The sequence below is a fragment of the Natator depressus genome, chromosome 20, assembly GCF_965152275.1.
Source record: "Natator depressus isolate rNatDep1 chromosome 20, rNatDep2.hap1, whole genome shotgun sequence".
In the NCBI taxonomy this organism is placed as follows: Eukaryota; Metazoa; Chordata; order Testudines; family Cheloniidae; genus Natator; species Natator depressus.
In genome coordinates this window covers 11,483,903-11,494,484 of record NC_134253.1, presented here as the reverse complement: position 1 = coordinate 11,494,484, position 10,582 = coordinate 11,483,903, and the positions used below count along the sequence as shown (strand labels likewise).

At 55.3% G+C, this 10,582-nt stretch overlaps 1 protein-coding gene across 2 annotated transcripts; it reads right to left on the bottom strand.

Annotated features, from left to right (window-relative positions):
* Positions 1-770: 770 nt before the first annotated feature.
* On the bottom strand, positions 771-10,092 carry PRR13 (proline rich 13). 2 transcript variants are annotated; one of them, XM_074934900.1, is made up of 4 exons: positions 9,997-10,092; positions 6,411-6,456; positions 3,599-4,002; positions 771-2,168 (listed from the first exon to the last, which is right to left on the bottom strand). In XM_074934900.1, the coding sequence occupies exons 2-4, from the start codon at positions 6,427-6,429 to the stop codon at positions 2,127-2,129; spliced, it is 465 nt and encodes a 154-aa protein (XP_074791001.1). In that variant the 5' UTR covers positions 6,430-6,456; positions 9,997-10,092; the 3' UTR covers positions 771-2,126. The 2 variants fall into 2 exon arrangements, with proteins under 2 accessions (XP_074791001.1, XP_074791000.1); XM_074934899.1 differs by lacking the exon at positions 9,997-10,092 and adding an exon at positions 9,757-9,823.
* Between the last annotated feature and the right edge of the window lie 490 nt (positions 10,093-10,582).

Here is a 10,582-nt window from a genome sequence, read left to right as displayed (position 1 = left end):
GAGAACCATTAGTCTAAGTCACTAGGACAGGGACCATCTTTTTGTTCTGCACCTAGCACAGTGGGGTCCTGGTCCAGGACCCTGGCTCACCACAACACAAAGAAAAATAGCAACAAGAAGTCATTTTTAAAGCTTTTAGTTTTCTCTGCGCCCCTGAAGGCTAGAAACTTTTTTAAAAATGGAAGTTGAAATTCTCACCTAATCATGACTTCTGGAGCTAGGGCTCTAAGAAAAAACAAACAAAAAACAACACCCACACCAAACACAACACTGGGAGGAGGGGGCAGATCCCAAACCAGAAGCTGCAGCCCATGGGAACATAGCATAAGCCCAGAGAAGGGGGCGCAAGCCCTGAGGGCAGGCTGGGGTCTCACTCGCTTACAGCTCAGCCCAGAATAATAGCTTCAGCCTGGCACATTGACCAAGACTCGGGAAGCAACCAGAGACATGGTGGGAGGTGGCAGGAAGTTTAATCTGAAGCTTGGGTGACGGTTGCCATATTGGCTAACGGTGGGGATTGAACTGGGGCTCTCCAGAGCTGAAAGCACAAGCAGCTACAGGTTGAACTAAAAAGAGTCAAGGCTCCTTAGGTAGGGCTGCAACTGTCCTTTGTGGATGGGGAACCTGGGAACACCCGCTGCCCAGCTGGTTAAATCTTCAATTAAAAGCGGGTGCCCCCCTGTGGGGAAGGGTGCAGCAGATTCTGGGAAGCCACCAGCACCTTTGATACGCTGACTGCAGTTCAGTATTAAAACCAAAAAACTTTATTGGAGAAGCGATGAGTGGATACAAGTACAGAGCAGGTAGAGGAGAGGCAACTTCCACAGCCAGAGGGATTAAAATAAAGTATGCACGGGAGCACCATGCAACAAGCCATCATGGCTAGTCCAGATATGTCTTGGTCCCCTCTGTGCCCATGTGCAGAGCTCGGGCTCCAAAACCATCCCAAAGATGGGCCTGAGCCATGGTCACACAGCTCCACCTTGCAGCGCTGAGTCACCTTCTTCAGCATGAAGAGGCAGCCTGCAGATACTACAGATCCCAGCAGCCCATGCTCCAGCCCAGCCATTGGGATCAGTGGGGAGCAGAGCATGCTGGGACTTGTAGTCTTCTAAGGCTATATGTTCGGGTTAGCAAGGAGATATGGCTGCATTCTGTTCTGTTTTATAAAGTGTCAGCCAGGCTATATTTGGGTAGCCCCTACACCTCCCACCAAGGGGAGCTCTTGGAATACTGGCCCCCACTTCCAACCCTTTCCTTCCAAGACCCTTGTCAAGGAGGAGGGGGAAGGGAAGAAAACTCACACTAAAATCAAGTTTAAAACTCTTATAAAGTTATCCCTGATCGTGTACATTCATTTACGACATGAGACATTCAGAATTTTAATTCAGAGCTATTATTTCAAGCACTTCTGTGATTGGTTTTTAAATAGACTATGTAGACGTTTTGTGATTAGTTTCTATATAGACTACCTCCTCCCTCAGCCCCAAAAGGAACATCCCACAAGAAAATGGACAACTGGGGCATCTAAATGACTTTGGAGAAATCTACCCCAACTTCCTTATGCCTTTGAAAACAAACCTGCCTCCCAGCCAGTCAGCAACATCCCCAGATTTCTGCAGGCCAGAACAAGCCAGGAGATCAAGGATTGAAGGGAGCGGCTGGTGCAGATGCCTTGATTTGCAAGGGCTTATTCTGCCATTGCATCATGAACAGGGCATAGGCTGTGAGTCGGGAGACTCCAATTTTTAAGTCCAGAAGGGACTTGTCATGAAAGGTAAGAAAGCTCAGAGTCCCACCTGCAATATTGCTCCAGGGCTCCTGCATTTTAACACCTGGCCCCCAATGTACCTGCTTTTAATGATAAGGTTACACCTCTGATTACACCAGTGCCCTCCATCACCGGATCAGTGACATCCAGATTAGCGTATGGCTCACTGGGGCTCCCTGGTCTGTGCCACTGTCTTTCCTGGGGATTTTAGCCTCTGTCCCTAGCCCTGTTATACAGGCTGTTAGGGAGGTGGCTGGCACCAGTCCACTCAGCCAGTGGCTTGGTTGTAGCAGGGGAAGATCACGGTCTGGTCGACAGGAAGCATGCGTGGCTGGAAAGTGGAGGGAAGCCTCAGTCAGTCGCTGCTGCTGGAGGAGGAGGAGGACGACGAGGAATGCTGCAGGAAAGGGGAGAGAAATCGTGAGGCTTGGACCTCAGCCCAGGGAGTTGACATGCTGTTGGCAGGTGGATGGCTGGGAGTAGAAAAGAAGAGGGCACCCTGCTAACAGAGTCCTGAGCTGCTGCCCATGGAAGCAGGACTCAGCGCCCACAGGGGACCCCCTACCCATCCCACCCCCCCACGTCACAGGATTTGTGCAGTTGGCAAGGGGTGGGGGTCTTGGGTCTACTGCCAACCCCGTGCACCAACACCCACCCCTGCCACACATCCGTATCACAGGGGCTCCCTTGCCATGCCCAGAGGAGTTCCCCTAATTGCATTGCCCCCACACACACACTGTAAAGTGGGGGGTTGTCTTAACCATGGAGACTAGGAACTAAACCAAGATGCTCCAGACTAGGGTGACCAGATGTCCCATTTTTAAAGAGACAGTCCCATTTTGGGGGACTTTTTCTTTATATAGGCGCCTATTACCCCCCACCCCTGTCCTGTTTTTTCAGTTGCTATCTGGTCACCCTACTCCAGACTCATGTAATGAGGAACCAGTGGCACTGGCTGCACTCAAACCACCATCCAGGAAGTGGAAGCGTCCCCGTCCCAAGCCCTGAGCAAGCCAGCTGCCCTCCCTGGCATGGTTCAGTGACAGCACTAATTGCTGAACAGATGGAGGGCAGGGGAGACCCATGCACAGGTGCTGAGAAAAACCCCAACACACAAGCCTTCTCCTTTCCCTCCCCCAACCCAGCATGTACCTCTTGTTGTGATCTGTATGCTATGTATAACTTGTTACTCAAAAGGTCTGTCCCCCCCCCCTCCCATTTTGTCTCCTCTCCCTCTTTGAATACCTTTCCCTCACCCCTCCCTCCTGGAATGCTTGTGGGATGAATGGGCTGCTCAAACAGCTGGAAGATCAGAAGAGCTCCCAGGTAGACAAGGTGTCTGGGACTCTGATTAGGCAGCGATCATACACCCAATGCATGGACACTGCCCGAGGTGGAGTGTAACCAACCAGATGTGGCCAAGTCATCTCTAGTCGCAGGCCATGAGGAGCAGGTCCTTAAAAGGGGAAGGGGCCAGTGCTCAGGAGTGCACTCACAAGATTGTACCTCCCGGGAAGGCCTGGCCAGTGGTCCACTGCGTTGCATTCCATCGTGCCTCGGGAAGACTGACCTTCATTGCACCATCCATGGCTGCGCTGTGGAACACTTACCTTGAAGGATCCTGACCTCTCCAGCGCTGTGCCTGTCCTGGGAGCGCGAGTATGCAAGGCTCTTTTGAGCTTAGCTATCAGTATAATAAATGTGCTGCTTTCTGCCAAACTCTGGTGGGTCATTAGTCCTCCCTAAGCTTACTAGCTGGCCCAACTTTGGATAACACCTCTGACCACCATGCCAGAATGCACCCCCGCCCACCTTGCACCCACTGACCTTTCCATGCTTGTGCACCTTGTGTGGCTTGTGCACCTTGTGAGCCTTCTTCATCTTCTTCCTCATCTTCTTCGCCGCCTTCTTGTCCAGCACTTGGGTCCCGATGGCGACAGTCCCAGGCATCAGGGGGTTAATACCCATCCCCCCGGGCATGCCAGGAGCAGGTGGTGGATAGGGACCCAGAGGGCAGCCAGGCTGCTGGCTGGGGAAAGGGGGTTGAATGGGGTGGCCGGGGGGGTATGCAGGCTGCCCTGGAACCCCTGCTGGAGGGATGGGATAGGAGCCAGGGGGCACTGTGCCCGGGGGGAAGGCAGGGTTCCCAGCAGGAGGGTAGGCAGGATTGGAACCAGGTGGGTACATGGGGTTGGGAGGGAAGGCCGCTCCGGGGTAGGCACCAGGCTGTCCTGGAAAGAGAATAAACCAGTGTCACAGTCAGCAAGAGAAGAGACACACCCTGTGGAGCAATATCCCCCCCTCTGCCCTGCTCCCAGCCCCACCCTGCAGTATCACTGGGGCTTCCCCACCTCACTGCCCCCGCCCCCATCCCCTCCTGTGACAGTGCAGGGGAGTGAAACCAAGTGTTACGGGCTTGGCTGCTGCTCCCTAGCTTTGCTGCTTCGGGGGGGGGGGGGGAGGAGTCCCCTGGTTCCTGCAGGTGCAGTTGCCCCCTCTGGACTGCAGCAATACCCCGCAGTGGGTTGCCGGCAGGAGTAATCGACCAGGTCCTGGGGATCTAAGAGCACCAGCTGCAATTGCTTGAGCTAAAGGAACAGCGCCATTGGCTGAGCTGACTCCAGCCTCTGTCCACATTTCCGCCACTAGCAGGGTACGGCCATAAGAACGGCCATAGTGGCTCAGACCACTGGTCCCGCTAGCCCAGTATCCTGTCGTCAGCGGCCAATCCCAGGTGCTCCAGAGGGAATGCACAGAACAGGGCAATTTATCTAGTGATCTATCCCCGTCATCCAGTCCTAGCTTCTGGCAGTCAGAGGCTAGGGAAACACAGAGCACGGGGCGCGTCCCTGACCATCTTGGCTAATAGCCATCCATGGACCTATCCTCCATGAACGTTTCATTCTTTTTCGAACCCACTTATACTTTTGGCCTTCACAACATCCCCCGGCAACGAATTCCACAGGCTGACTGCGTGTTGTGTGAAGCAGTACTTTCTTCTGTTCGTTTTAAACCTGCTGCCTAGTAATCTCATTGGGTGACCTCTGGTTCGTGTGTTATGGGACGGAATAAATAACACTTCCGTATTCACTTTCTCCACACCAGTCATGACTTTATAGCCCTCTATCATATCCCTCCTTAGTCATCTTAGTTTTTTGAATCTCTTCTCATATGGAAGCTGTTCCATCCCCCTAAACATTTTTGTTGCCCTTCTCTGTACTTTTTCCACTTCTGATGTATCTGTTTTGAGATGGGGTGACCAGAATTACACACAGTATTCCAGGGGTGGGTGTACCACGGGTTTATCATAATGCCAATATGATATTTTCTGTCTCATTATGTATCCCTTGCCTAATGGGTCCTAATATTCAACTGGCTTTTTTGGCTGCTGCTGCTGCACATTGCGGATAGTTCTCTGAAAACATCTGCTCAATGACTACCAGATCGCTTTCTTGAGTGGTAGCAGCTACTTTAAACCCCATCACTTTGCAGGTATAACTGGGGTTTTTTGTTTTCCAGCGTGCATTGCTTTGCATTTACCACCACTGAATTTCATGGGCCCAGTCACCCAGTTTCGTGAGATCCCTTTATAACTCTTTGCAGTCAGTTTTGAACTTACCTATTGTGAGTAATTTTGGATCGTCTGCAAATTTGCCACTTCACTATTTACCCCTTTTTCCAGATCATTTATGAATACGTTGAACAGCACTGGTCCCAGCACAGATCCTTGGGGGACCCTGCTATTTATTCCTCCCCTTTCTTTCCTATCTTTTAACCAGTTACTGATCTATGAGAGGATCTGTCCCTTTATCCCACGACTGCCTACTTTGCTTAAGAGCCTTTGGTGAAGGACCTTGTCAAAGGCTTTCTGAAAGTCCAAGTACACTACAGCCACTGGATCACCCTTGGCCACATATTTGTTGATCCCCTCAAAGAATTCTAATAGATTGGTGAGGCATGATTTTTCTTGACAAAAGCCACATTGACTCTTCCCCAACATATCATGATTATCTATGTGTCTAACAATTCTGTTCTTTTCTATAGTTCCAAACAATCTGCCTACTATGAAGTTAGGCTCACCAGCCTGTAATTACCAGGATTGCCTCTGGAGCCTTTTTAAAAAAATAGTTACATTAGTTACCCTCTAGTCACTTTGTACAGAGGCTGATTTAAGCAATGAGTTACATAGTACAACTAGTAGTTCTGCAATTTCATATTTGAGTTCCTTCAGAACTCTTGGGTGAATCCCAGCTGGTCCTGTTGATTTATTACTGTTTAATTCCATAGCTTCCTCTGTTGACACCACTATATGGGACAGATTCTCAGCTCTGTCACCAAAAAAGACTAGCTCAGGCATGGGAATCTCCCTCTCGTGCTCTGCAGTGGAAGACCGATGCAGAGTTAGCATGGGGCACATGCTGTGTCTGCGTCCCACAGAACCTGCCACCAAAACCTCCAGCTCATTTCACGTGGACCACCCAAGCTGGGCTAGATTTGAACCTGCCGCTTTAGAGGCAAGAGGGAGCCCCGTATCCCTTCTTTCCCCTGCTGAGGCAGAGAACAGGGGAGCACCAGAGGGAAAGCCAGAGGAGCAGCTGAGAAACCTGCCAGACTTGCCACCACTCCTGTTGTCCCTCACCTGCGTTGGGATTCCACATGGTTAGAGAGGAGAAGTGTCCTGTCACCTGGAGGGAAAGACACACTGTTAGGCAAAGCGAGTAAGTTTCACAGGGGAAGCATGGAGAAGAGAACACCAGACGGGGACAGCTTGCTGTTTGCATCCCTAACAGAGATCAGGGCCTGCCCTAGAGAGCCTGCAGTCTAACTAGACAAAGGATGGAAGAGGAGACCGGAGAGAGGCAGTGCTTTGCCCTAAGCCACCTTCGCAGAGCCAGGAGCAAAACCCAGGTCTCCTGGCTGCCAGCCCAATGCTCTAGCCACCAGGCCCCATGTCCTCATCAAGAGGCAGCTCAGGCTGGTGACTGATTTTCCATCCCTCCTGGGAGGAGAAGTCCCCAGCCCCCACCCTCCTGGTCTCCTCTCCTGCTGGTCCTGCAGCGTGTGTACCCAAGCAAATGAGCAGAGGAACAAAGAGGATCACAGGAGGAAGCAGCTGCCGTAACTATCTAGCCAAGCAGGTGTGGCTTGGAGCAACGCATGCAGCCCAGGCTCCGCCAACTCTGGTTCTGGGGACTCGGAGCCAATGTAACTCTCCCACCAATGCACACCCCCTCACAGACAATGGCACTGAGACGCCTACATGGGAGAGGCCGCTGGGTTAATTCAGAGCTCCCCCGCCCTGAGCTGCTTGACAGGCACCCCCACATCTTCCTGCTTCCACTGCTCCAGCCCCATCACCTCCCCGGCTTCCTCTGCCGTCCCCCAACACTGCACCCCACATGCCCTCCAAGCTCCTCCACCGCCCTCTGCAAACTCCACTTAATCTCTGCTTCAGGCCATCAGCTCCCCTCCCCACCCCTTTGCGCTAGGTGCTGTCCACCCCCAGACAGCCCCCTGCCCCAAAGACCTTACAATCAAGGCCACAGCTCCAATAGTGTTAAACCAGCTCTGGGCAAGGAAACCCCGCCACACGCAGTATCTGAAACCCAAACCTCTAGTGTTCTTTTCCTCTCTCCCCAGACACTGCTCGGCAACAGTCACCGTGAAACAAGAATTTACAGCTGGATTGAGATGGGGGAAGGGGTCCCCTATGCAGACCCGGAGACCCCCCACTCCTCAGTGTCAAACTAACTCCAGACTTCCTTTGGCACCACCGCCATTCCTTGGAGGAGCATGGGAAAGCAGACACTCCAGCCACCCTTAGCCCTCCCACATGAGAGGGGCAATTATACGTCAGCCCTCAGCTCTGTATCTGCACCTGGTGCAGTGTGTGTGTGTGTGTGTGTGTGTGTGTGTGGGTGGGTGGAGGGGGAACGGGGGTTTGGTGTATAAGACACATTCAGGGGACAATGCTTTGCTAAAAGAAATGAGCTTAATACAGCCCCAGCTCCCATTCCAACACCATCCCTCCCGCCCCCGCAACACACAAACACACATACAGATCTGTACAGAAAGAACAGCAACTCAGGCTAGTCAAATCGATTCAGAGCAAAGTGAAACCGACCCAGCCCGTCCCAGTCCACCCTCCCAGGCAGAGCTGGGTCCAAGGCCAGGCAACACAAAGTGACTCAGCTAGATTAAAAACTGATGAGATCTCAAGGGTGGAGCAAAGTTCAGGAGCAGGGAGCAGCTCAGGGACACCCCACCCCACGACCTGCAGCACAGGACAGCCAGCCAGTGCTTAATTTGTGCTGACAGAGGTGCTGGGCTACAAACCGTCAAGCCATTTTTTACATTCATAACTGATGCAGCAAACTCAGAGGTGCCAGGGCTACAAACTGCCAAGCCCAGAGATGCCAGGGCTCAGCCCTGGCACAAATTAAGCACTGGACACAGCTGTGTTGCCGCCCAGAGGGGACCAGCTCTCTCTCATGAAGGTTGGCAGCTCAGCCAAAGAGCTGATGGGGGAGGCAGAAGGTCAGTCACCCATACAGACTGCAACTCATTGAGGACCCACAGAGTTACGATACCCCAAGCCAAGCCTCACACCCACCCCTCCGAAAATTCAGGGGGTAGTGGGAAAGCAGCCCCCAAGAGGTCTGTAGCCAGAGCAGAAGTAGTCTAGCTACCAACAACAGATGAGAATAAGATTTGGGGTATGCAAATTACAGGGACAGAAGAGGGGTGTGCATGGGATGGGGGGCAGACAGAGGGGTATGCATGGAGGTTAGGCAGCAGATCATGCGCCAGAGGTGGACAGACAGACAGAAGGGTGTGCAGGGTGGACGCAGAGGGGGATGGACTGACAGCTGCATGTGGGGAGGATACACAAACAGAGGGACGGATAGACAGAGGGTTGTGCAGGGGGATATACAGAGGGGCATGCATGGGGGAAGGACAAACAGAGGGGTGTGCGGGGGGATGCACAGAGGAACGGAGAGACTGACAGCTGTGTGGGGGAGGACACAAGGAGGGGCACACATGGGGCAGGGATGGACAGGCAGAGGGGCGTGCGGGGGGGATACACGCAGGGACGTGCGGGGTGGGATACATAGGGAGGCACAGATGGACAGAGGGATGTGCACAGACAGGAGTGTGCAGGGGGGATGCACAGACAGAGGGACAGGTGTGTAGGGGGAGGGATGGACGGACAGAGGAGTGTACAGGGGGGGAGGGATGGACAGACAGATAGCTGTGCGGGGGGGGGACATGCGAGGGGAGGGAGGGACAGACAGACAGAGGGGTGTGCACAGGGGACACACAGGGAAGAGGGACGGGGGGACAGAGAGGTGTGGGGGGGATACACAGACAGGGAGAGGGACGGGGGAGAGGGACTGACAGCTGTGGGGGGGACATGCGAGGGGAGGGAAGGACAGAGGGATGGTAGGGCAGGGGTATACATGGGGAGGGATGGATGGGGGGACAGACAGGGGTGGACAGACAGAGGGGTGTGCAGGGGGATACACGGGGGAGAGGGAGGGACAGACAGAGGGACAGAGGGGTGTGCTGCGGGGGACAAACAGACGGGGAGACAGAGGGGTGTGCAGGGGGGGAGAGGGAGGGACAGACAGACAGAAGGGTATGCAGGGGGATACACGGGGGAGAGGGAGGGACAGACAGAGGGACGGGGGGACAGAGGGGTGTGCAGGGGGGAGAGGGAGGGACAGACAGACAGACAGAGGGGTGTGCAGGGGGATACACGGAGGAGAGGGAGGGACAGACAGGGGGACAGAGAGGTGCGCAGGGGGGGACAAACAGACGGGGGGACAGAGGGGTGTGCAGGGGGAAGAGGGAGGGACGGACAGACAGATGGGTGTGCAAGGGGGATGCACAGACAGAGGGATGGGGGAGCAGGGGTGTGCGGGGGGAGGGAGGGAGGGAGGGAGAGAGACAGACAGACAGACAGACCCCGCCGCCGCCATCACCTTGGCACCAGGCGGCTCCGCTCCCGAGCTCCCCAGCTGTGCCCCGCCGGCTTCCTGGAAGCGCTGGTGTCCCCGGCCCGCCCGGCCCCCATTGGCTGGCGCCGGCCCGAGGCGACCCGCACTGGCTGGCCCCGCTGTCCGTCACCCCCGGGCCGCGCTGGCGGGAGGGGGCCGCTGGCCCCGCTTACAAGGGCCGCGGCCGCCTCCGCCCCGGGCGTGGGGGGAGGGGCAGGTTCGTACCTGGCCTCGCGGGGAGCAGGGACCCGCTACACGGGGGGGCTGGGAATTCGGACTCCTGGGTTCTCTCTCCAGCTCCGGGAGGGCGGTGGGGTCTCGTGGGTTAAAGCGGGGGGGCTGGGACTCCGGACTCCTGGGTTCTCTCTCCAGCTCCGGGAGGGCGGTGGGGTCTCGTGGGTTAAAGCGGGGGGGCGGGGACTCCGGACTCCTGGGTTCTCTCTCCAGCTCCGGGAGGAGGGTGGGGTCTCGTGGGTTAAAGCGGGGGGGCTGGGACTCCGGACTCCTGGGTTCTCTCTCCAGCTCCGGGAGGGCGGTGGGGTCTCGTGGGTTAAAGCGGGGGGGGCTGGGACTCCGGACTCCTGGGTTCTCTCTCCAGCTCCGGGAGGGCGGTGGGGTCTCGTGGGTTAAAGCGGGGGGGCGGGGACTCCGGACTCCTGGGTTCTCTCTCCAGCTCCGGGAGGAGGGCGGGGTCTCGTGGGTTAAAGCGGGGGGGCGGGGACTCCGGACTCCTGGGTTCTCTCTCCAGCTCCGGGAGGGCGGTGGGGTCTCGTGGGTTAAAGCGGGGTGGGGGGCTGGGAATTCGGACTCC

Excerpts from the sequence above, each read along its gene's own strand:
- PRR13 (XM_074934900.1), bottom strand. Across the intron at positions 2,169-3,598 it reads AGGTGCACAAGCATGGAAAG|CATTCCTCGTCGTCCTCCTC; the intron begins GTCAGTGGGTGC and ends CCTTTCCTGCAG.